At 34.9% G+C, this 24,446-nt stretch overlaps 12 protein-coding genes across 12 annotated transcripts in view; 5 read left to right on the forward strand and 7 right to left on the reverse strand.

The window, feature by feature from the left end:
- CBG27262 overlaps window positions 1–313 on the reverse strand; it is a gene marked incomplete at both ends in the record, with an annotated part of 3,268 nt that extends 2,955 nt beyond the window's left edge. The window contains one exon of the mRNA XM_045238257.1: window positions 161–313. Within this exon, the coding sequence (XP_045098369.1) occupies window positions 161–313 (153 nt within the window). The remainder of the gene's footprint in view (window positions 1–160) is intronic.
- The window catches only part of CBG04942, a gene marked incomplete at both ends in the record, with an annotated part of 43,194 nt that overhangs the window by 18,484 nt on the left and 264 nt on the right, over window positions 1–24,446 (forward strand). The window contains one exon of the mRNA XM_002638054.1: window positions 23,826–24,443. Coding sequence (XP_002638100.1) covers window positions 23,826–24,443 — 618 coding nt within the window. The remainder of the gene's footprint in view (window positions 1–23,825; window positions 24,444–24,446) is intronic.
- On the reverse strand, window positions 612–1,757 carry CBG04949 (the record flags this gene model as incomplete). Its single annotated transcript, XM_002638058.1, has 2 exons — window positions 612–896; window positions 1,626–1,757. 2 exons carry the CDS (start codon window positions 1,755–1,757, stop codon window positions 612–614), a joined length of 417 nt encoding a protein of 138 aa, XP_002638104.1.
- On the forward strand, window positions 2,877–4,027 carry CBG04950 (the record flags this gene model as incomplete). Its single annotated transcript, XM_002638059.1, has 3 exons — window positions 2,877–2,927; window positions 3,064–3,742; window positions 3,789–4,027. 3 exons carry the CDS (start codon window positions 2,877–2,879, stop codon window positions 4,025–4,027), a joined length of 969 nt encoding a protein of 322 aa, XP_002638105.1.
- Window positions 4,919–5,780, forward strand: CBG04951 (the record flags this gene model as incomplete). Its single annotated transcript, XM_002638060.1, has 3 exons — window positions 4,919–5,062; window positions 5,247–5,411; window positions 5,685–5,780. 3 exons carry the CDS (start codon window positions 4,919–4,921, stop codon window positions 5,778–5,780), a joined length of 405 nt encoding a protein of 134 aa, XP_002638106.1.
- Window positions 5,875–24,446, reverse strand: part of Cbr-str-71 — a gene marked incomplete at both ends in the record, with an annotated part of 36,378 nt that continues 17,806 nt past the window's right edge. The window contains one exon of the mRNA XM_002638061.1: window positions 5,875–5,912. Coding sequence (XP_002638107.1) covers window positions 5,875–5,912 — 38 coding nt within the window. The remainder of the gene's footprint in view (window positions 5,913–24,446) is intronic.
- On the reverse strand, window positions 6,085–7,388 carry Cbr-str-114 (the record flags this gene model as incomplete). Its single annotated transcript, XM_002638062.1, has 6 exons — window positions 6,085–6,402; window positions 6,445–6,519; window positions 6,694–6,757; window positions 6,800–7,013; window positions 7,059–7,143; window positions 7,191–7,388. The coding sequence occupies 6 exons, from the start codon at window positions 7,386–7,388 to the stop codon at window positions 6,085–6,087; spliced, it is 954 nt and encodes a 317-aa protein (XP_002638108.1).
- Window positions 8,143–10,911, forward strand: CBG04954 (the record flags this gene model as incomplete). Its single annotated transcript, XM_002638063.1, has 5 exons — window positions 8,143–8,592; window positions 9,206–9,516; window positions 9,561–9,656; window positions 9,971–10,255; window positions 10,758–10,911. The coding sequence occupies 5 exons, from the start codon at window positions 8,143–8,145 to the stop codon at window positions 10,909–10,911; spliced, it is 1,296 nt and encodes a 431-aa protein (XP_002638109.1).
- Window positions 11,064–11,604, reverse strand: CBG04955 (the record flags this gene model as incomplete). The annotated part of the gene is made up of 4 exons (XM_002638064.1): window positions 11,064–11,127; window positions 11,176–11,315; window positions 11,375–11,436; window positions 11,544–11,604. 4 exons carry the CDS (start codon window positions 11,602–11,604, stop codon window positions 11,064–11,066), a joined length of 327 nt encoding a protein of 108 aa, XP_002638110.1.
- Window positions 11,786–12,567, forward strand: CBG04956 (the record flags this gene model as incomplete). The annotated part of the gene is made up of 5 exons (XM_002638065.1): window positions 11,786–11,810; window positions 12,195–12,256; window positions 12,300–12,328; window positions 12,399–12,456; window positions 12,505–12,567. The coding sequence occupies 5 exons, from the start codon at window positions 11,786–11,788 to the stop codon at window positions 12,565–12,567; spliced, it is 237 nt and encodes a 78-aa protein (XP_002638111.1).
- On the reverse strand, window positions 17,720–18,833 carry CBG04959 (the record flags this gene model as incomplete). Its single annotated transcript, XM_002638066.1, has 3 exons — window positions 17,720–17,971; window positions 18,017–18,713; window positions 18,763–18,833. The coding sequence occupies 3 exons, from the start codon at window positions 18,831–18,833 to the stop codon at window positions 17,720–17,722; spliced, it is 1,020 nt and encodes a 339-aa protein (XP_002638112.1).
- CBG04960 lies at window positions 19,156–21,318 on the reverse strand (the record flags this gene model as incomplete). The annotated part of the gene is made up of 6 exons (XM_002638067.1): window positions 19,156–19,407; window positions 19,455–20,139; window positions 20,362–20,435; window positions 20,531–20,767; window positions 20,813–20,907; window positions 20,967–21,318. The coding sequence occupies 6 exons, from the start codon at window positions 21,316–21,318 to the stop codon at window positions 19,156–19,158; spliced, it is 1,695 nt and encodes a 564-aa protein (XP_002638113.1).

The raw sequence follows: 24,446 nt of genomic DNA on the forward strand, positions 1-24,446 counted from the left end.
GACATATCATCCTTTGTCACGGTGTCGGCTCCGAAAATGTACACGCTCTGATCACGGACAAGTGTTTGTTCATGAAACATTCAAACACTTCTCCGGAACATTTATCCTGAAATCAGACATTTTACCGAATCTTTTGAATTATGATACTACGGTAACTCACTCTGGCTTCTCTACAATCGAGCGAATAGAATGGCAACTCATTGTCATTCTGTTCCGCCTTATTCAGAATAGTAGAGCATAAATGAGCTTGAGTCGTGTTGCACACCGAGTTTTGTTCCTCCGGAGGCCAGATTTTTTGTCCCGAGACGAGCATTGGAGACCCCATGAGAAGGAGAGAGAAAATAATCAGAAAATTCATATATCCTCAGATTGAACAGTTGAAGAATGATCGAGGAAGAGGGAATCGCCTCTTTTTATAGTAAAGCGTAGGAGGATTTTTTACGACCATGGGAGCGGGAGATGCACATGGGATCGTTCCCGAATGATAATCTAATTAGCTGAAAATTTGATTTTTTTTGGATACGGTAGCTCTGGGATAGAGTTCTGATTTTTGGTCGACTAGATTCTAATGATCTGAGGAAGGCTTCGGATACAAGATTCTTTATACATAATCACAACTTATAAATCTTATTATCCATTTTAGAATGGGATCCAATCGTGAAAACATTATTAAAATCAACATTTGGTAGTTTAAACTCGATATCTTTCTCTCCATCTCCAAATCTTTTTGTATGTGCCAAAAATGCATTACAATTCGGGCAATAATGTCGGACGTCTTTTGTTCTAGACCAGAGTAAGCATAATAAAAATGGGATGAGGAGAAATGCAGCACCAATGATGAGAAGGGCATACCACACACTACCAAGAACATGTCGGATTTGGGTTTTGACGATTTTCTGGAACTTTTTTTTCATTTTTTGGGTTAATAATAACGCATTCCAGTTTCGTGTGGAAAATAGAGTGGCCTAACTTTTTATTATGGTGGCTTAACTTATGAATGTTTGGCTTTCTAGGCCACAAATTTTATGGCCTAGACGCCTTCTAGGCAATTTTCGTACAGCTTCGTAGGCAACTTTAAAGTGTTGGCCTAACTTTAGCGAGTTTATTTTTCTGGCCCACCAATTTTTTTGGCCTAGAAATGGCTTGATATTAACTTGGTTTTCTAGGTTATTTATCAAGTTGGCCTAGAAAACTTAACTTGCAAAAGTAAGGCCACCACGTTTAAATGACCTAGAAATGTTCTGATATTCACTTGGTAGGTCTTCTAGATCATTTTAACGTGATGGCCTAACTTTTGCAAGTATAGTTTTCAAGGCCACAGGGTAATTGCCCTAGAAAACGCACCAGGCGATTTGTAGACCGTTTCTAGGCCATAAACTTTGGTGTGTCTAGAAAATGCATGTTGAGAAAGTTAGGTCAGCATGGGAAATGGCCTAGAAAGCAAACCAGGTGAACGTCAGATCATTTCTAGGTCGTTTAGCATGGTGGCATAACTTTCTCAAACTATGTTTTCCAGTCGACTTTTTTTTTAATGGCTTAAAAATGTATGTTGAAAAAATTAGGTCATCAAAAACAATTACGAAATTTCTAACAAATTTTGTCTTTCAAAAAAACACACCACTCACCATACACACTGGACAAAATTCGAAGTAAGGTTTATCATATTTGACAAGTTTGAAATATACTACCGGTAAGACAATAACAGGTACCTCAACTTGATGAGACTCTGAAGAATATGGTGGTGGAGATGTGCTCATTTTTTTTTTCAAATGGAAAAAAAAAGTTTTCGAAATAGTTTCCTAGAGAGGTTTATAACTAAAGAAGTGATGCTTACGGCAAGATAAGGGAGGAAGTAGGAAAGATGGGTAAATAATGCTTTTTTTTAATCCAGAAATAAATTTGAAAGCTTGAAAAAATCCAAATAAACATCCAAAAATTTGAGTGCTTGCACTTTCACCTACCTAGACTAAACAGATCACTTGTTTTTGCACACTTATGTAATCCCATTTTCTCTTTTTAGAGTTCAATAAACCAAAATTTTCATTTCTCTTCTAGATCTTTGTTTCATTTCACCCAAAAAAAAACCAAGAGACCAAACTGCATGTGTTGTTTTCCTATAATAGCTACAATGAAGCGGATGAAAATTTTGTTTTCCTGATCTCATTCTTCCTGTTTATATGAGCACGACTTGAATTCTGATTTCTGCTCATTCATAGCATTTTCATGGCTGCTGTTAACCAGGTAGCACTTTCTATGTGCTCTATTTGTAATGTGAGACCGTTATCTGGATTTTCCTATGGGGTGAGTGAAAATCTACTGTAAACACATTTCGAACTCTTTTATCTCGGTTCTTGTTGTAGATATCAAAAATTGGTCAACTGATAAAATGTTAATCATAATATCAGAAACAATTTTGTTAGTTGACCAATTTTTGATAGTTGTTATAGGTGCCGAGATATATGGGCTCAAAGTTGAAGGTTTGGTTGACATTCTATTAGAGTGTTTACAGCAGTTATGATGTAACTTGTCAACCTACTTTTGAGAACAGCGAAAAATTTAAATGTTCCCAAACAGAGGTTTTTGTAGACTCATGACCTCAGTTTTCGATGTTATCAAAATTAAAATAGACAGGCAATATCTAGCTGCTATTTCGTGTTATCTGTGAAAATTTGGGAAATTTTGGTTCAGTGGGGACTTCGCTAGGGTCCGCTAACCGGGAACAAACGGACACACACGCAGAATTTGGTGTCGGTTAATAGTAAAGATGTTTGACAAGTTTAATTTAGAACTAGGCCGTTTCAAAAACTTGAACGAATGACATCAGAAATTTATAAAACACCTGCCCAGAAAGCGTTTTAACTTTAACCCGACTTATCATGATTCCTGTCGAAGATATCAAAAAGTGGTTAACTGATAAAATTTTTTGTGTTAGTTGACCACTTTTTGATACCTTCTCTAGGAATCTGGATAAAGTGAGTCAAAGTTGTCATGCCCTTCTATTTCATGTCCTTCTATTATAACTTCTTTAAAATCCTCTATAATGCCCTGTACTTTTTATTTCAGGCACTCTGCTGTGGAGCCTGTAAAATGTTCTTCCGTCGAGTCCTATTTGTCAAAAACATTGATCAATGCAGACGAGGTGAAAACTGTATCCGAAAATGCCGCGACTGCAGGTTCAAAAAGTGCATCGAAGCCGGAATGACCTGGACACCACCTGAACCCCTATCCATCCTGAACACGAAAACGGATCCTTTATCTGCATTGATCTTCAACCTCTCTCATCACGAAGATCGGAGAGAATTCCTACTGATGAATTGTTTCTATCATGGTGACCCAACTGTATTGGAACTTGCAAAGATACAAGGACCCCTTAAGTTTCGACCCAGACCACCCGGTTTTCCAATGACACTTCCTTTGTGGGTTTTCACAATTGGAATCACATCATTGGATTATTTAAGGAAGTTCGTTCATGTTAATTTACTAAATGACTCGGATAGAGCGGTTCTTTTGAAACACACTTTTTTCGACTTCTCACTTTTCACGGATGCCATTAGAGCTCAGAAAAGAAACCAAGATTTTATCTCATTCCCAGATGGTATGGATATCATAAAACCTGGAGTGGTTGGTGTGACAGATGAGTTTCTGGATGGAATACGGTGTCGATTACCAGGAAAGGTCAATCAGTTGAAAGTGACAAAGGAGGAATTCTTGCTGCTCTCTCAAGTGTTTTTCTGTAATCCAGGTGGGTTGTCTTTTTCCTTTTATTTTCAGAAATAAGAATGTTTCAGCTATCACCGATCTATCTGAAAGCGGTCGTGGGTTCCTTAACTCTTATCAAAAAATTTACTCATCCGCTCTTCTTCAATATTGCATGTTGACTTATAAACATGCGGGACCCGCTAGATTCACCGAGTTGTTATCGATTTTTCAAGTGATCTTCAAGACTAAAATGGATATTCGAAATCTGGTGATACTGAACACTTTGAGAGGACGAGGACCAAATATTCGACAGATTCATGTTTTTTGAGTTTCTATAAATAAAGTTAATCTCTTCTCTTCGATTTGAAAGCTGACACAAATCACATAGGGAATCGTTTATTTTTGAAAATATAAAAATTGTGTGCCTGATCTTTTGAACAGAATGATGTGTCGGGTAGAAATGAAATTAAAACACAATTTTTTTGAATGTGGTTGAAATAACAGAATTCAAAAGAACTAAGAAAAATATCGAAAATTAGTATAATGGAAAATCTAAAGGCGTTTTATAGAACCGAAAAAAAGTTTTTTAACCGTCAAACCTTCCTAGAGCTTCTATTAGAGAGGCCCTTCTATTGAAGGGGCACTCCGGGGTGGTCAAGGGAAGCTGNCCNANAACGCGCCCCAGCGANCTCNNANGCCAGAAGAATTTCTAATTTTGAAGTGGACGCAGATTTGATCTATTTATTATTAATAGATCAAATTAATGCGCGCTTTTTTTCGCTCATCTTTTAAAACTTTTATACTCAGCCAGTAGCGAGATTTCGAGGTTCGCTGGGGCGCGTTTTTCGGCCAGGCTCCCTGACATAGCGTGGGCATTCTTAATACAGATTTCACGGTACAAATCAATTTTGTATGGTACTGTAGATCAAAAGTTTTATAGACACTCTAAAAACATTGTACTTCAAGAAAAAATGTTGTGTGGTTTGCTCGAACCGGCCGAAATTTGACAGTTCAAGGAATCAAATTTCTTATCAGTCTATCTCTATCGAAACCATCGCAAGGTTTAGAATGTCAGAGCTTTTTCGCAACTCGTCTCTTGTTATAATCCTTCGTAATGATTCATATGAATGATTCAAACCATAGAGTAAAAGAATCTGATGTCATAATTTTGATATAAAGGTTCTGGTTTCACTGTCCATTCATTTTCAAAAATCTGAAAATGTCCCGAGTTCAAGTGTCAATTCTCGGAGTACTTATTCTCATTTCGTTCGTTTTGACCACAATTTCAACGTTTACCAAATATTGGATCGTTTGGCACAATGGATTGTTCAAAGGTCATTTTGGAATCGTTCCGTTTCAATCGGTAGGTAACTTTTAAGAAATTGTTAAAAAATTGAAAAATTGCAGTATGAACCAGGCTGGCTCTCCACGGCCAGTTGGTGCATGTTCGGTGCATTCGGTGCATTTTTCCCGTTATTTGCGTTGTATGCATTTTCAGTGTAAGCTTACTTTTTTATCGAAAATTCATTGAATAACAATTTTTTAAGTTCAAAGTCTACCGTCAAGGATGTTCCCATGGAGTTCGTATAAACTTTTTTGGGATTCTTATATTTTGTCTTTTGATTGCATGCCTTCAAGTTACCGCGTTTACATTCACGGCTATAAATGTTGTGAATTTTAAATTCTGGATGACTACAGTAGTCAATCAAAGTGTGAGTCCTAATGACAAATTAGGGTTCCATTTGGTCGGCGAATTTGGTCGAAAGACCGACCGCCGACCCAGCCGACCCAACCGACTGACTGTCGGCTGAGCTGACCGATCGGTTCCAAATTTATACACTAGCGCGTCGACATTCCTAAGAGTGTATGCGTACGCGGGCAAATAAAATAGTTAGATCGGCTGGGTCGGTTTGCGGTTACCGATTTTCGACCGACCGAAACGGAAGACTTAATAAAAATATATAATTTAATAAGACGAATTTCAGATGGGAAGTTCTGCATTTCTAGCAATAATTTCTGCGGTCATTGCATGTTTGGCAACTGCACAGGCTGGGAATATAGCGAAAAGGTATTGTAATTAACTTTATTAATTATTTTATGAAATAAATAAAATTAATTAATGATGTGTGAAACCGAACGTCCTTGTTGCCGTCTCGCTGCTTGACTGACCACGCTGACGAATTTGTTATTTTTCTGACGGCAAAAAAAGAAATCTGAAGAAAATATTTTTGAATTCTGAAAAAATATTTTCCATTCTTTTTAATGCTTTTATTCGGTCGGAAAAATCAGCAGACCGACCGCCGACCCAGCCTACCAACAGCCGATCGTGCAAACCGATTGGTCGGCGGTCGCCGACTTTCGACAGACCGGATTTAAATTTTTAATTCAATTTTTCCTACCAATTAAAGTATCTCTGAAGCCTTTTATAATAAACAGAATCACAAATGGATCGATAGCCGGATAAAGGTGGTTCATGACTACTGTAACATTGGCCCATGCACCAATTCCTCCGCCAAGCAAAGCGGAACATGTGAAAATCATATTCGGTAGATACATCAAAAATAATGGGATAACTGTCTGAACAACTAGTGCCACGAAAAGCTGGAGTTGCAGCTTTTTCGTTCGTACTGACTTTGCTTGTATATTTCGAATTCTGCGAAATGTTTTGATGCCAAAATGGAAGACTATGTAGATGGTGGCTTGCTAAATATAATACTTTTTTGAAGAAAAAATTCTGAGGCTCACCATGACCACCACATGATGGAATACTCCTACTAGAGTGTTCGGCCTCAGAACTCTTTGATGATCAATTGTTTTATACTGAAAAAAAAACTTCATATTAGAGGAGTTTGGATAGCAACGTCAGGGTTGGGATTTTTTAGACATTTAGTATTTCGAAATTTCAGAATTTGAATAATCGAAATTTCGGAATATTTTAGATTTTGAGAGCAAGCTTTTTTGAAATACCCTGTGAAAATTTCTCAATAAACTCACAAAAGCATACGGCACATATCCGATTTTTTCTCGAGAAAGTCCATAATAAGTTGACAAGACGATGCTGGAAATTTCAAATCATACTAGTTCTTAGAAAAGTTTCAACTTCAATTCGTATTCGGTCTCCTCATCAGGCTCAAAAAAGATGTATGCAGTCACAACCCAACTCAATGCTACCAGAAGCATTCCAAGAATCCAATACCATAATTTTTTTCCTCGAAAATGAAATAGTTTTTGTGGTTGGCAAGAAACATAGTAACGGTAGATGAAATGAACGGCAAACATGACGAAGCACATTGCGAAACACCCACAGTACGATGCTGGAAATAGAAAACAAGTCACTGAAAATATTTTGAGATTCCTACCTGATAAGATAATAGCTACAGAATCGGAAAAATCGAATCGTTTTCGTTGTAAGACCATTAAGGTATTTTTGTAATGATGCATTAGCTGAAACTAAGGATCTTAACATCAATAAAAATTCTAATTTATGATACCGGTCTCATGAATTTTTCAAGAGATGTAAAAATCGAGCTAAAGATACAAAAACTGATCATGAGATATCGATAGGTTCCGATTCCATTGACGCTCTTCCTGATTAAAAGAACAAATAGCGTGATATTTCCAAAGGTGGACACAAATAATCCAATTGTTGAACAAGTGTCGGTGACCCGAATCCAGACGACGTCAGACATGATGATGGTCAAGATGTCGACTGAATATTATACTTCCGTTTTTTTTTCTGGTGAACACATCAGCTGACCACAACAGTCAGGTTTTTAACGAAGAAAAACAATGGCATTTTTCGAGAAGCATTGCTCATCTCTTCATGTGTGTTTTAACTCAAATAACAAGAAAAATACATTAATTAAAAGATATGATTTATTTTCACAGTTTACAACAAGTTTAGCAAGTTAACATATGTTCTTTCTGGGTCCAGCTCTGGTTGGGCATTCCATACGAATATCAATATGAATGTGGAACATATTTAGTAGTAGTCGTTTAGAATTCAGGTTTCAGAAAAAAATGTAATAAAAATGGAGTGCTCTTCATTTCAGCCGTATCCATTTTAAACCCGAGATCTTGGCGCCGAAAAAAGAAGATTTCAAAATGCGTCTGAAGTTATCATCAAAAGTTTATCAAAAAAAAATTTTCGAATTCTTGTGAACGACATTTTTCTGATCAATTGGCATCCAAGAATTTAGCTGAGAAATAAGAGAAAAAGCAAAACTAAAACGTCTATGATAGATTACATATCTTTGAATTGCCGAGAAAAATAGTTCCCGGTCAGGAAGAGAAAAAAGTTCTCACTTGCTAAGATTCTTACAGGGTAGAGGGTCGCAGCTTATATGATTAAAAGATTGTATTACGCATTTATATTGAGTGAGATAACTCGATCTAGCCTATATCAAATGAAACTCGATTTCGGTGCTTGCTCCATCAGCCACAATGTTTTCCGAAAGTCGATATAACATTCTGGTTCGTAGAGATTCAGGAACCGAGAGCCGTAAAACAAAAAGAACGATTCACCACTTTGTGAACTACCTTCTCACTACTTTAGTATTTACAACAACTGTTTTCGATATGCCTAGTGCTTCCGAAACGTGTAGAATCTTCATGGAAAAATTACCATGTGTCCCAACTGAAATACTCGATAGACCGGGATACACAATGCTTGGAAACCTGTACACTGTAAGAATAATTATTCCGATGGATATTACAATATGCTTCATTCAAATCATCGCTTTTTTCTATTCAACATGGTCGCATATTTCCAACACAAAATCACAATCTCATCGGACCACAGAACTTCAGAAAAGTTTTTTCAAAGCTTTACTTCTTCAAATTATGTTTCCGTTCTGTATCCCGGTCTATCGAGTATTTCAGTTGGGACACATGGTAATTTTTCCATGAAGATTCTACACGTTTCGGAAGCACTAGGCATATCGAAAACAGTTGGTGTAAATACTAAAGTAGTGAGAAGGTAGTTCACAAAGTGGTGAATCGTTCTTTTTGTTTTACGGATCTCGGTTCCTGAATCTCTACGAACCAGAATGTTATATCGACTTTCGAAAAACATTGTGGCTGATGGAGCAAGCACCGAAATCGAGTTTCATTTGATATAGGCTAGATTGAGTTATCTCACTCAATTTAAATGTGACAGCAACATATGACTGAACATAAGAGGGAACTCCCGAAGTATAGAAAAATCCTAATGGATAACCAGCAAGAATTGGGAATTGAACAACTGGAATGATGCCGATTGTAACTAACAAATCGAAACTTGCACATCTGAATACTAGATGATAGAAAGGACTTCCAAAACTGTCAACTTACACTAAATGCATCATTAACATTGGAAGTTTTACAGCGAATTCCAAAAAATAACTTTTAAAGAGAAGTGTTTATGGAAACGGTCTCTGTATGAATCACATTACCCCTTATCATTTTTCAGGAACTGATTACATTTTTGACTTCGTTTTAAACATCATGACGTTTTTTTCTTTTCTAGTTAAACATGAGAATGAACAGATTTCTCGTTTACTATATTTTTATAGGCGCTATAATTTTACCCGCATATTACTTATTACTTACTATAAAATTTTTCATTTTTGCTATTTTTCCCATAGGCCCATTTCAAAATTGCGAGGAGGTTTATTTACAATGGTATGTTCTGATTATTCCTATAAACTATTTCTCCAAAAAATTTGGCGAGTACGTTGAACAAAATACAAAAAATTTGACGACAATCGAGTTTTATGAAAATCAATCAGATCAAGTTGTAGTCAGTCACGAGAAGATTGTATTGAGAGCAGCTCTAAAGTAAGAATCTTCCAAAAATTGAATTAATTGATTTTTTATTCCAGAGACAGTTTCCCTATGTACTCGAATTTCATAATCTGTTCGCTATACGTTTCTTGTAATCCCTGGTTATTCTGGCCGAGCTTTTCAATTGCCTTACTGTATTATATATTTTTGTATATTTTTGGATTCTATTTGGTTTTTATTGCCCGATTAAAAAATGATAATGAATATTTAGTTTAAAAGTTGTTAAATCTTTTTTTAAATATCAATAAATCGATGAATCGCAAACTGTTTTTTCAAACTTCAGGTGACAGAAAGAGAATGTGTAATATTTCGAAATTAGATAATCTTGGAAGTTTTTGAAACGCTCAACCAATGCATCGTTTTTTGACTGCTGATAAAAAGTTTGATAACATTTCGAAACACTCCCTCACATTTTTCTCAAATAAAACATGAAAATTATCATTTTCAGCATTTTCTATCATTTTGTTACTAGCTCATTTTTACCAATTTTCTACTATTCATTGTTTACAAAGTTTATTATTTTTTGTATTCTTTACAATCCTCCAATCGAAAAATGTGAATTATTATATTCGAAATGGGGTCTGCTTGCTATTCCTTTGTATTTTTCATCCTACCAATTCGAAAAGTACGTTGAAAGAAACTCCAAAAATTTGACAACTCTTGGGAGCTACGAAAAGCGTTCAAATCAAATAATTATCAGTCAATATGAGATGATATTAAAAGAAAATTTGAGGTGAGTGTATTTTTTTCATTTTCTACTTTATTTTTTTTTCGTTTTCAGTGGGTCCATACTCCCAGGGGGCATCGAAATAGGGGGCATTCACTCATAGGGGGCATCCCGAAGTTGTCTCTTAGGGGGCATCCCACCATGTCTCATAGGGGGCATTGGACCAAATGCTCCCAGGGGGCATTGATAGTCTCATAGGGGTCATTGAGATAAATTTGAGTATATGATTCTGAATATGATAAATTTTTATTTTTACATCTTTTTCGTAGCTTTTTGAGGAAAACAAACACAATTGAAGATTATCGAAGGTGTTATTTCGGAGGGTCAACTGGGTAGAATTCCGGCCAATAGTTCGGGGGTACAATGATTCGGGGGTACAACTCTTTTCATTCAGGGGTACAATGCTTGTGATTCGGGGTACAGTTTTTTTGAGGGAGACTCTGAATTCCTGAATGTCAGAGCTTGAAAATCTCAGAATTCTTAGAATTTCAGAACTTTGAAATTTCAGTATTTCGGAATCTGAGAATTTCGGAACTTCAGACTCGGGCGTCGCCGGCAACTTCTGGCCGGAGGCTGGTCGGCTTCAGGACGGAACTTGGTCAGATTCCGGCAAAGACATTGTGGGAAGCCGACCAAGATCCAAACTACCGGCCAACTTCTGACCTCCTAATAGCAGGGGCCGGTTCGGTTCGCGTTTATTGATGTTTTTATAGAGAAACAGCGCATTATGTAGAATTTTATTTATTAAAAAAAGAGTTATACATGAAAATGAACAAAATTAGAAAAAAATATAGAAAAATAAGAAAATCATGATTTAGATTTTTAAATTTTGAAGATGTCGCTGTGAATCGTGACGAATACGGGAGAAGAGGCTCTGCCTGAAATGTGAATAAAATTAGTTATTAATTCAGAAAATAGGAATTTACCTGATTAACTTTCTTGCCTTTCTCCGTATTTTCTTGCATCCAGTTATTTCTTTGATTCCTGGAAACAAAACTTCCAAAAATACAGTTTTTTTTTCAACAAAAACTACTTCTAGTTGCGATATCTCACTTAAAAACGTTGACTTGAACTTTATTTATCTGAAAAATTTAAATTATGACAAGAATTCGATGAATAAATTACCTGATAAGTTTCGTACTCTTTTTTTCGAGAACTGCGTCTGTTATTGTCTCCGAAGTACTTGTCTGAAAAAAATGCTCCTAAAATTGAAAGGATGCAACTTTAAAACAACGTTTTTAGGGAAACGGCAAGAAAAATAATTTAGAAAACAAATTTAAAATGAGTGAAGCACGCGCCGCATAACACGCAGCGCCTTCAAATTCCGGCCAAAATTCGATCATTGTCCGTCCCATTGCTGCGGTGGGCCTCTTCTGACCAAAAGCTGACCAAGATCCGTCCAAAAGCCGAACCCACTTTAGAATCTCAATATTTTTTTTCTTAATTCTATTTCAATTTTTTCTGTTTCTCAATATTCCTTCGGTTTTTCCCAGTTTTCCCTTTTTTTTCTCAATTTTTCGTTTTTTTCTGAAAAATATGACACAAAATCAAAAAGAACAATGTGACAATGAGAAGTGAAAATTTTCTGTCGTAATTTTTAAAAATTCAAAAATATTGAGATTCTAAAGTTCTGCGATTTCGAAGTTCTGAAATTCTAACAATCTGAAATTCTCAGACTCCTCGGCTGTCGGCTTGCAACTTCTGGCCGGAAGTTGAGGGGGTTCGGCTTTTGGACGGATCTTGGTCAGCTTTTGGTCAGAAGAGGCCCATCGCAGCAATGGGACGGACAATGATCGAATTTTGGCCGGAATTTGAAGGCGCTGCGTGTTATGCGGCGCGTGCTTCACTCATTTCAAATTTGTTTTCTAAACTATTTTTCTTGCCGTTTCCCTAAAAACGTTGTTTTAAAGTTGCATCCTTTCAATTTTAGGAGCATTTTTTTCAGACAAGTACTTCGGAGACAATAACAGACGCTGTTCTCGAAAAAAAGAGTACGAAACTTATCAGGTAATTTATTCATCGAATTCTTGTCATAATTTAAATTTTTCAGATAAATAAAGTTCGAGTCAACGTTTTTAAGTGAGATATCGCAACTAGAAGGTAATTTTTGTTGAAAAAAAAACTGTATTTTTGGAAGTTTTGTTTCCAGGAATCAAAGAAATAACTGGATGCAAGAAAATACGGAGAAAGGCAAGAAAGTTAATCAGGTAAATTCCTATTTTCTGAATTAATAACTAATTTTATTCACATTTCAGGCAAAGCCTCTTCTCCGTATTCGTCACGATTCACAGCGACATCTTCAAAATTTAAAAATCTAAATCATGATTTTCTTATTTTTCTGTATTTTTTTCCTAATTTTGTTCATTTTCATGTATAACTGTTTTTTTAATAAATAAAATTCTACATAATGCGCTGTTTCTCTATAAAAACATCAATAAACGCGAACCGAACCGGCCCCTGCTATTAGGAGGTCAGAAGTTGGCCGGTAGTTTGTCGGATCTTGGTCGGCTTCCCACAATGTCTTTGCCGGAATCTGACCAAGTTCCGTCCTGAAGCCGACCAGCCTCCGGCCAGAAGTTGCCGGCGACGCCCGAGTCTGAAGTTCCGAAATTCTCAGATTCCGAAATACTGAAATTTCAAAGTTCTGAAATTCTAAGAATTCTGAGATTTTCAAGCTCTGACATTCAGGAATTCAGAGTCTCCCTCAAAAAAACTGTACCCCGAATCACAAGCATTGTACCCCTGAATGAAAAGAGTTGTACCCCCGAATCATTGTACCCCCGAACTATTGGCCGGAATTCTACCCAGTTTACCCTCCGAAATAACACCTTCGATAATCTTCAATTGTGTTTGTTTTCCTCAAAAAGCTACGAAAAAGATGTAAAAATAAAAATTTATCATATTCAGAATCATATACTCAAATTTATCTCAATGACCCCTATGAGACTATCAATGCCCCCTGGGAGCATTTGATCCGATGCTCCCTATGAGACATGGTGGGATGCCCCCTATGAGTTAGTGACCCCTATGAGTGAATGCCCCCTTTGAGCACGATGCCCCCTATTTCGATGCCACCTGGGGGTATGGGCCTTTTCAGTGTCTACCTCAGATCTGGCAAGGTTTACATTCTATTCTCACTAACCGTTTCTTGTAATCCCTGGTTATTTTTCCCAAGTTTATGTATTGCTCTTTTTTATAATTTCTCCTTGTACATTTTTGGATTTTATCTTATTCATTTGGACCAAACAAACAGCAATTTTAATGGTTTCGTTTAAATTTATTATTGGGGTGACGATTCTTTTTAATTGTATTTCTTTGGTGTCTCTATCGAGAACGTTGGAAATGAAGTAGACGGACTTTATCCTGAAAATGATGTGGCTGTGAGAAAATATAATAGAATGGATGGAAACCAGTGGGAATCAGAACCGCTGTTTACCGAAATCAGCAAAAATGATTCTCCAAAAAAATTGTTCATGTAAACGAAAGAAACTCCAAAAATTTGACAACTCTTGGGAGCTATGAAAAGCGTTCAAATCAAATAATTATCAGTCAAAATGAGATGATATTAAAAGAAAATTTGAGGTGAGTGTATGTTTTTCTTTTTCTACTTTATTTTTTCGTTTTCAGTTACAACCTCAGAGATGGTAATGTTTACATGTTATGCTCCTTAACAATTATCAACAATCCCTGGTTATTTTTTTCAAGTTTGATCATTTCTGTTTTGTATAATATCTCCTTGTACGTTTTCGGTTCTACCTGATTCATTTGGGTGAAACAAAAAATAATTTCGATCATTTTGTTTGAACATTTTAGAATGAAGTAAACATTAATTTGAATGTCTAATCACTTGAACTTTCTAATACTGATAAGAAGAATGAAATTTCAAGAAATACTGGAAAAATAGTTGTTTACTATTACTCAAAAGTTGTTTAGACAACAAACTTTCCGTTCTTTGGGGCCTGAAAAAGAGATTACAGAAAGAAAATAGGATAAAAGAGGCATCTAACACCTTTGACTTATCCATTAGCTGATCTAATTTTTCTTGCATATAAAAGCAATGCGGGACAAGAGAAACACTCACATATCATCAGTTCCAACATATCACTCTGACAACTGCATTTATTTTCACTTTGCATTTATATATTTCTATACGGGTTTCAATTATACACGACATCGTTGTAGTTTTTGAAGTTTTATGGATCGAATTCGGATTTTGGAAGATTTGACAGAGGATTTAACAATTTTGTTGATAGCTTGCTTTTTTAAATAAATTTTTTGAAGATTAACAATCTGTTCAAAAATTCGTGTAGGCGTTATCACGATCCGATTGATCGGAAACTTTTAGAAAAATAAAATTGATTACAACAAATAATTTGAAAACACCAATAAAGCACAGAATCCAAGAAGAAGATTCAGACATTAAACTAGACTCAAGGAATGTTCATTCGTTTTGAAAATTTGAAAAAAATTAAAATAGAATGCGAAGCGATGAGATGACAGAATTGCTGTCACCTTATCTTCAAATGGCAAAAAACTGGGTCAATCAATTTTAACGTTGGACTTCTGAATAAGATAGGAGATTTTGTTGAGTGAGTCTAAAACTTTTTAGGTCTACTAAACAAAAATAGAGCTTCAGTTTTGTAGTTGACAGCTTGTTTGTGCAAATTCATCCAATTGAGATAAACCGCTTGAAGCCAACCAAGTGGCGAAACTTCCAGAAACTGCAGTTATTTTAGAGCCAGCACACTTCCCAGCTGTATATATCGTTGAGATGTATTTTTACAAAAAGGTTGTCAACAACAAATTTGAAGCTCTATTTTTGTTTAGTATGGTCAACATTTCCTAGGCTCATATTTGGAACGCTCTCTTCTATCTCTAAGAGAACCCCCTCAAACACCATACAGCTAATCCCGAAAATCCCAAGATTTTTCTATTTCTCGCCCATAAACACCCCCGCGGCTCAAAAAGAGCTTGCAAAGGATCGTCATTAACCATGTTATTTTCATTTTTCTCCATTCCAATTTCGAATATTTCCCTCTGTTATGGCAGACTTGAATGTGTACCTATCATTATGTCTTATTCTTCTTTTAACCCTGATTGCCACAATTTTACTCACATTTACAATATTTTTCCTAAAATACTACTATGATAATGTTCATTTACAACAATGCGCGATTTACATGAGGCCGGATATGGTTGATTTACAATCTATCAAAAGGAGAAGCTTACAATGGGAGAAGAAACAAAGGAAATTGAGAAAAATTGCACGTATGTTTTGACCTGAATTAATGATTTTTAAATAAATTTTCAGACAACTTCAATATCCCTCAAATTGTGATATCTCCTGTCGAGAATATACCAGACTATAATTTTTTTGATTTGACACCCAACTCGCCGCCACCGACATTTGATCAATTTATGTGTCAATCTCAGAAATTTGTCTCGTTCCAAAATTCGTTTCTCACTGTTCCCCCGTTTCTTTGAATTTAATTTTCTTTTTTCTCGTATCGTCCCGATCTTAGAATTTTTAGATGTTGCCAATTTTCAGTGTGACCATTTGAGTAATCAAAAATAAAGATGTTTACAACTTCTTGTTTTCATGAACTCTTAGTAAAAAAAATTTGTCAGAGAAATGAAAGTTTCAAAATTTGTAAAGATCACAAGACAGCAGTATATGAAACAATCATTTGAGAGCATGTGGAATGAAATCGGAGTTAACATGAGAGATAAGCTTTAATTTCTAATCTATCGGATTTTGAAAAGTCCTTGGCACTTGGACAACGATTTTATTTTTATTTATAAATAGAAGAGTTGCGGTAGATGGTTTTAAGAAAATTAGTTTCTCTGACAAAAGATTTTTGACAGATCAAAAAATAATATAAGGTTTTCCGAGCACATTCAACGTTCTCGAATAGTTTATCTAGGCTAAAATCCGATAATACCAGGGATGTTTTTTTCAAAACGCGACCATCTTTTAAAAACCTTATTCAAATATTCACTCTCATCATCTTTACTATTTACAATCACCAAATGCTGTGTGTGTGTGTGTGTGTGTGTGTGTGTGTGTGTGTGTGTGTGTGTGTGTGTGTGGGTTCGACCCCCACTGTGGTAAAACTTTTTTGCATTTTTTGAAACTAATTTTTGATTCCAAGTTTGCCCCCCTAGGCACTATATGACACTTTTTGATTAATTTCAAAAGTTTTCCAAGAAAAAAAAGATTTAATGAGAGTTTGAGGAAAAAATAGATAATGGTCTTTTCGACCGGTCCTTACACCCTCGTATCGTTAAAAACAAAAATTTCAGTGGCGGGAAAGTGACAAACGGAAGGTGGTAAGTGGTTATAACGAATTTCAGGTTGTTCATTTAGTTTTGAGGTGCCAACGCCGCGCCGCTACCGGCTGAGCTACGGTGGCCGAAGCTGCGACCCGATCTCCATTTAGGATATTTCCGACAAAAAAAAACAATAATTAATTTAAATGATTTATTGATTTTATTAAAGTAAACAACTTAACAACAGCATCTTTGTTTATCCTTTTTCATATTCACAGAAAAAAAACTTAAGGAAATTAATTTCATGATGTTTCATCATAATGGAATACTTCATCATTGTCAAAGGAGAATTCTTGTCTCAAAGTGGAATTACTCCGGAATCGATTTTCATTGTTTCCAATCGTTTCAGCTGAAGTAAATCGAGAGAAATCTGAAGTCAGAGTTCTTAACTTTTCTATGAACTTACAAATTACCTGGTAATTCCATTTCGATATCATATTGATTCCCATTTTTATCCTTTTTCAACAATTTTTTATAACTCCCATAGTCGAGTCCCATAGTTTCATAGTAATATTTACAAATAAAGCAAAGGCAGACAATGAAGACTCCTGTGAATAAAAAGCAAAGGATGGCTAGAAATGCAATGCACCAGGAGAGGAAGTCGTCTGAAATCATGGTGGCAGAAATAGGAATGACTGGAACATGAAGAGAAATGAAGGATTTGAAAGGATGCATTTCTTTATTTGATGACGTCCGTGATGGATAGATATCGCCGGATCAGTCGGATTTGAAATACATTTGGCATTCTGGAAAATTCGGATATAAATCTGAACAATAATCTTTTATGGATCTCAAAAAATGATGTTTTGCTGGTAGGGACAACAAACATCAGAAAACATCTTCTGTTTCTGATTGGGAAATCCTGGGCAAGACAATCCAAGAGTTTTCAATATTCAAAATTATATTAATTTTATTTTGAAAAATCATAAAAAATAAAGCAATCCAAACGAGTTTTTTAAAATCAAATAATTTCATTATTTGGACCGATATATTTCAAGAAACCTTCAGAATGATAAAAAATTCCATCTTTCATTTATTTGAAACAAACATGAATTTTAATAAAATTGGAAACAATCCATGTGATTTTTTCGTTAAAATAATTCAAAACAACAATTTCGCTAACAGTTTGAAAACGACAAATCAACTTTCGTTATAATCTTGTACCCTCGCTCCAGTCAAAACATATCTCCATTCAAAAACATGAAAATTTATAAAGTTTTGACGAATCTCGATGTGCAGAACTTCATCCTCCAAATCCTTGATTCGAAAATACCAATTACGTGAAAGTTCGGTAATAAACGCAGGGCCCCACAAATTGGAAATTATCTCGTTTCCATTGAAAATTGTCAACTCAAAAAACGCATACACGAATGTTGATGAATTGATAAAAGTCTGAAACAATTTCAATTATAAAAATTTGAATTCAAAATTGAATACCTTTTTCAAAAACTCCAAATCACTTGCAGAAATGGAATGAGTTTTTATGGACATACTTGTAAAATGACAAATATCTCTTGCGTCCAGATTCAATACTTGAAAGTCACATTTGAATTCCTCTGCTTTTTTCCATTGCTCAGTTTTAGCAATATCATCAATTTCAATTTCAATTCTGTCATCAATATCATCATCGTCCGCGAAAAAACTGAGTTTTTCCAACGCTTCCGGATCAGTAAACTGTATGAATTTCATAATTTGAGATTGATTGCATTTTTTGAGGTATAATTGCTCTGTTTTGATTTTTCGATTGATCCTTATGCACAGATTACTCAGTTTAACAGAAAGTTTGTAAATCGATGAATCAGGTGATAGTTGAAAATCATTCACATCGAAATATATTCGGTATAATTTGGACTTTTGAAATCTCAACACCAATTCCAGATCTCGAATCGCCACATCCACAATATTCGAGTTTTCGAAAATTTTCCAAGTTTCTTGAAAATTTCTAGAATTTCCAAATTCAGAATACTCGATGCGATAGATAGTACCACCGAAGTCCGCAAACGCGAACACTATCTTGTTCTCGTCTTTCTTTGAAACAATTTCCATTTCTTTAAAATTCGAATCCGGCAACTTCGAATCTTTCAAATCGTCGATAAAATTTCGAAAATCTCGACAGACTTGGCGAAGGGTCAGGCTGAAAATTTACATTTTCAGAATTGATTTATTTGATGAAAAACACTCACACATCTTTGAAATTTGAAAATCCAATGATTTTTTCCAATACAAACTCCGGCATTTCAATGATTGATGACATTGTTGGAAGTAGAGAAATCGAAGAAAAAATAGTTTACTATTAGGTATGAATGAAACAACCAATTGAAAAAAGTACAGATGTGTTATGTTTGTCGGTCAGATGTGTAATTCCTCTGCGTCCCCAAAAAATTCACACTGTTTATTTCTTTTCTGCTGTTGCCTCGTTTCTCTTCAATATTTTTGTGCAGCCTTTGTTTCCCGACATATCAGATATTCAGAAACCTGCATTAAGACTAATTTGAAACGATTGAAAATAAATAACCAAAATTGGGAGTAAAAAAATGGGAGTTATTTTTCATTAGAATAATAAAAAAATCGACAAATCAATTCTCGTTATAATCTTGTACCCTTGCCCCGGTCAAAACATTTCTCCAGTGAATAGTATGAAAATTTATAAATTTTCCACGAAACTCGATGTGTAGAACTTCCTCCTCCAAATCCTTGATTCGAAAATACCAATTACTCGAAGATCCGGTATTGAACGAAATACCCCACACATTGGAAATTTCCTCTTTTTCGTTGAAATGTGTCAACTCGAAAAATGCATGCTCGAATTTGGGAGAACTGATAAAAGTCTGAAATATTTTGAGTTATAAAAAAGTTTAAATTTAAATTTCCCAACATTTCTCAGAATTTCAAAATCTTTCGCAGGAATGGTTTTCATTGTTAACGTGATTCTTGAAAAATGACAGATATCGTTAACGTTCAGATTGAATACATGAAAGTCACAATGAATTTCCTGTGCTTTCTTCCATTGCTCAGTTTTAACAATTTCATCAATTTCAAGTTTCATGTCGTCATCTTTTGCAAGTAAAATTAGTTTTCTCAGCGCATCCGAATCAGCAAATGGTATTAATCTCATTATTTGAGATTTATTGTACGTTTCTATAGTAAGGTTATCTGTTTTGATTCTTCGATTGAGCATTTTGAACATATTGCTCAGCTTAACAGGAAAATTATGCAGCAATGAATCAGGTAATAGTTGAAAATCATCAACATCGAAATATAACCTTTCCAATTGGGGCTTTTGAAATCGCAAAACCAATTCCAGATCTCGGATCGCCACATCCACTATATTCGAATTTTCAAATACTACCGTTTTTCCTTGAAAATTTCTAGAATTTTCCGATTCAGAATAATCAATGAGATAGTAGTTGACATCAAAATCCACCAAAGAAAAAAATATCTTGTTTTCGTCTTTTACCGATACAATTTCAATTTGTTTGAACTTCGAATCTGGCAATTTCGAATCATTCAAATCGTCGATGAAATTCCGAAAATCTCGACATACTTGGCGAAGGGTCAGACTGAAAATATACATAGAAAATTGAATATTTTTGAAATGAAAAAGCACTTACACAGCTTTAAAATCTGACAACCCAATAATTTTATCCTATACAAACCCTGGCATTTCAATGATCGAGGACATTTTTTGAAGTAATCGGAGAATAGTTCGTTTGGAAAGGGATGAAAAATACGAATGGAGATCTGTTGCGAAGTGTATGATTTTTCGCCTCTAAGAGTTTCACACTATTTCTTTCTTCTCTGCAGTCATCTCGTTTCTCTTCACTCTCATATTTGTTAAAAAACTTTTCCCAACATACTAGATATGAAAAATTGATTTTCCGGGAATTGAAAATAAAAAATGGACGAATTTAGTTAAATTATAAAAAATCAGTTTCCGTTATAATCATGTACAATAATTCCGTTAGGAATAACTCCCAGCTCAAAAGTATTGAAACGAATGTGATAATTCACGTATTGATAAATTCTGATGCACAGAGCTTTCTCTGCCGAATCCTTCATTCGAAAACACCATTCCTTTGAATACTCGGAATTAAATGCAGCTCCCCACAAATTGAGTAGTTCCTCTTTTTCGTGGAACATTCTCAATTCAAGCCCTAACTTCTCGAATTTTGAAGAAATCAGAAAAACCTGAAAAATTGTAATTATTCGAATTTTTAAATTTAAAGTTCAAACCTTTCTCAAAGAATCCAAATCTCTCGCAGAAATGGAATTCATTGCCATCGTGATTCTTGAAAAATGGCGTATATCTTCTACGTTCAGATTCACTACTCGAAAATCACATTTTAATTCCTCCGCTTTTTTCATTGCTCAGTTCTAGCGATTCCACCAAGTTCGAGTTGGATACTGTCATCCATTGAATCAAACTGGATAATTTTCAGGGTTTCAGGATCAGCAAATTGTAACATTTTAATGAGGTTAGATTTATCTCCTGTGCTTATACTCAATTCTGTTGTTCTGATTTTCCGACCGGATGCATTAATCATATTGCTCATCTTGGTTGGTAGAGTATGAATCGATGTGTCATCTTGGTTTTCGATATTGTCCAAATAAAAATAGAAGTCTTCAAAAGTGGATTTTTGAAATTTCAAGACCAATTCCAGATCTCGAATGGCAACATCCACAACATTTGAATTTTCAAACACAGTCGTTTTTCCATTGAATCTTCGGAATCCTTCCATTTCTGAATATTCGATGTCATGAGAAGAATAATCAGAATCCACGAACCACTCACACAGCTTTGAAATCTGAAAATCCAATAATTTTATCCAACAAATGTTCTGGCATTTCAATCAGTGAAGCCATTTTTGGAGGAAGAAAAGTAGAGCAAAAATGATAGTTCGGAATGGGAAGAAAATACGAATTGATAGTAATATATCTGTTCTTTCGTCGGAGACGTGTCGGTTTTTTCTGCGTCTCTAAGAACTTCACACTATTTCTTCAATTTCTTCGCTCGCCTTTGTTCAGGAAAATTTCGTAACATATTTGTTATGAAAAATATTTTTCACATTTCTGGAAAAGTGTTGAATATTGGAAAGTTTTTTATTGATTCAAATTTGAAGAATTGAAGCATCAGATAATCAGAAAAAAAGTATTTAGAACGATGGCGTGAAAATAATTATTTAAATTATTATATTCAGGAAAAATGGACATTCCAAACGTGTTTTCAAGATCCCAAACCTTTATTTTTTAAATAAAGATTTTTGAAAAATCTTCGAAATGAAAACGAGAAAATTATTTTTTGATGAAAAAATTCCTAGGAAATGAGACAATACGAACGTGTTATAGAAATTCAAAATTTTTATTTTTTGACCGAAATATTCTAAAAAGTACTCAGAATGAAAAAAAAAAACATCTAAATAAATGAATCCAGAAATAAAAGAACAATCCAACCCTGTTTCCGAAATTCCAAACTTTGATTTTTCGAGGATGACATTCAGAAAAATCTAAGGGTTGATCACAAAAAACTTCCAAAATTTTCAAAAAAAATCAACTTTCAAAAAAAAAAAATTTTTATCTTTCTCAAAGTTTGAAATTCGGTAAAAACTTCAAAGTGCAAAAAACTTATTTTATATATTAAACTGTGGTGAAGCAAAGATCAGAAAAAATTTCAAAAATTCTGAAATCCCAATCTCAGAAATACGGAAATTCCAATATTAGAAATTTCGAAAGTTCTGATTTTTAAATATTCTAAAGTTCGGCGAAACAGATGATCGAAAAATCAGATATTATCAAATCGACAGACGGCAATATTTTTTATATGAAACATCTCCTACATTTCCTATCTACACATTATCAATAAAACTTAATCATTGACCATTTGTTTTGTGACATTTATCTCTGTTCAGAGTCTGAACTTCAGACTAAGAATTCACTTTAAGAGTTTAATATTTTTACAAACGCCTGACCTACAAATCGAGTTAAGGATTTGACCAATTATTCTGAAAGAGAAAAAACCCATTTAGGGAGGTTTTCTCGTTTCTGATGGAAACACAATCTTTTGTAAGTTTGTCTCGGCTACTTTTAATGAAATTCGAATAATTTTCAGAAAATACAAAAGCTGGATGTAGAGGATCGATCGATTTTACCGAAACAATCATTCTCAACGCACTCATGATGCATTGCGAAAAAATGTTGTGTCTGACGTATTCAAATAGAGCAGATTATTTTCGAAACTGCGATATAACCGCTCCGAAGGATTTGGAAAATTGGATAAGATGTCGTCTAGTAGGAAGAATGTGCGGTTTGAAATTGACATATGAAGAAAAAACTTCTTCTATATGTGATTTTCAGCTGTAATTCAGGTTTGGGTGGTTCTCAAAAGACAAAATAAAATTTCAGCCCTTGGACCATCCAGATTTGTGGATTTGTTGTCGATTTACGAGGCGATATCAAAAACCAAAGAGGACCTCATTGTTCATTATCTTCTTTATCACCTTAATAATCCCGCACTTTATTTTACAAAATATTCAGCTGAAACATACAATTTTATTTTATTTATTACAATGATTTCATCCGAAATTCATTTGGTATTCCGGAAAAATCTTTTAAAAAACAGATGTTTTATTGAAAAACATTTTTCATAAGGACATCAAAAAATCTCAAAAGATCGATTCATCAGCAAAGAATCAATTCTGATATAAAAGTCCGAGTGTATGTATGTCCATGAGACAGATGACCGGTTTCCCCCAATGGATAATCAATCTTTCTCGGAACATACGACTTTCTATGTTATTCGGCAATTCGACCTTTTGTTTCCCATTTCCTCTCTCTTTTGAAACTAAATCATTTTGAAAGCTTGGAAAATAAACCAAGCCAATGACTTTTAAATCGAGTTGGATTCGAATAAATATTCTAAAAGCAAAACCTCATTTGGGAGTCATCTGCAAATGGCAACAAAACCTTTGGTAAATTTTAATTGACTGATTCAAATAGAAAATCAATGCTTCTAGAAAAGTCGACCATCCGAATGTTCGGTTTGCCACCGACCAGCCCATCAACATCACTGTGGGGTACCAACTTGTAAAGGATGCAAGACCTTTTTTCGAAGGATGTATATTTCTAAAAAAATCGATAAATGCCAGTTTGACAGGAAATGTTTCGATGACACAATAGGAGGTGAGCAAAAATGTGAGCTTTCAGGGATTTATCCGTATAAACCTTTTGAAACTTTGATATGTTTCTCCAGGAAATATACAACATCTTCGATGTCAACATTGCCGTTTTCAAAAATGCATTCAAGTAGGAATGAATCCCAATGACTTGAGGCTTCCCGAAGCAGACTCTTTGAACTCTTCGGCGACAACCTTCGATAATCTTCCCTTGCTCCTAAAACAGTTGGCTCACTTTGGCACTTATAGAGCTCTCCTACTGAAAACCTGCTCGTATGACGGGGATCCAACTATTGAAGAAATATCATGTATGCTTCAAAACCTCAAATTTCGAAATAGTCCGTTGGCGCAGAATCTTCCAAGCATTGAATGGGCGTTCTTCACTGCTTTAGCTTCATTTGATTTTTTGAGGAAACTTCAAATCGTTCAAAATTTGGATACAAAGGATCGAACAATTTTACTGAGACAATCATTCTCAACGCACTCTTTGTTATCCGAAGCTTTTTATTCGTTTCAGAAGAAACAATCGTGTCTAACGTTTCCCAATGGATCTGATTGTTTTCTAAGCGATGCTATAACTGTTCCGGCGGATTTTGAAAATCGGATAAGATGTCGCCTAGTAGGAAGACTATGTGATTTGAAAGTGACTTATGATGAATCACTACTTATTTCATTGATCTTCATTTCTGATCCAGGTT

The sequence above is a fragment of the Caenorhabditis briggsae genome, assembly GCF_000004555.2.
Source record: "Caenorhabditis briggsae complete genome, chrV, whole genome shotgun sequence".
Taxonomy (NCBI): Eukaryota; Metazoa; Nematoda; class Chromadorea; order Rhabditida; family Rhabditidae; genus Caenorhabditis; species Caenorhabditis briggsae.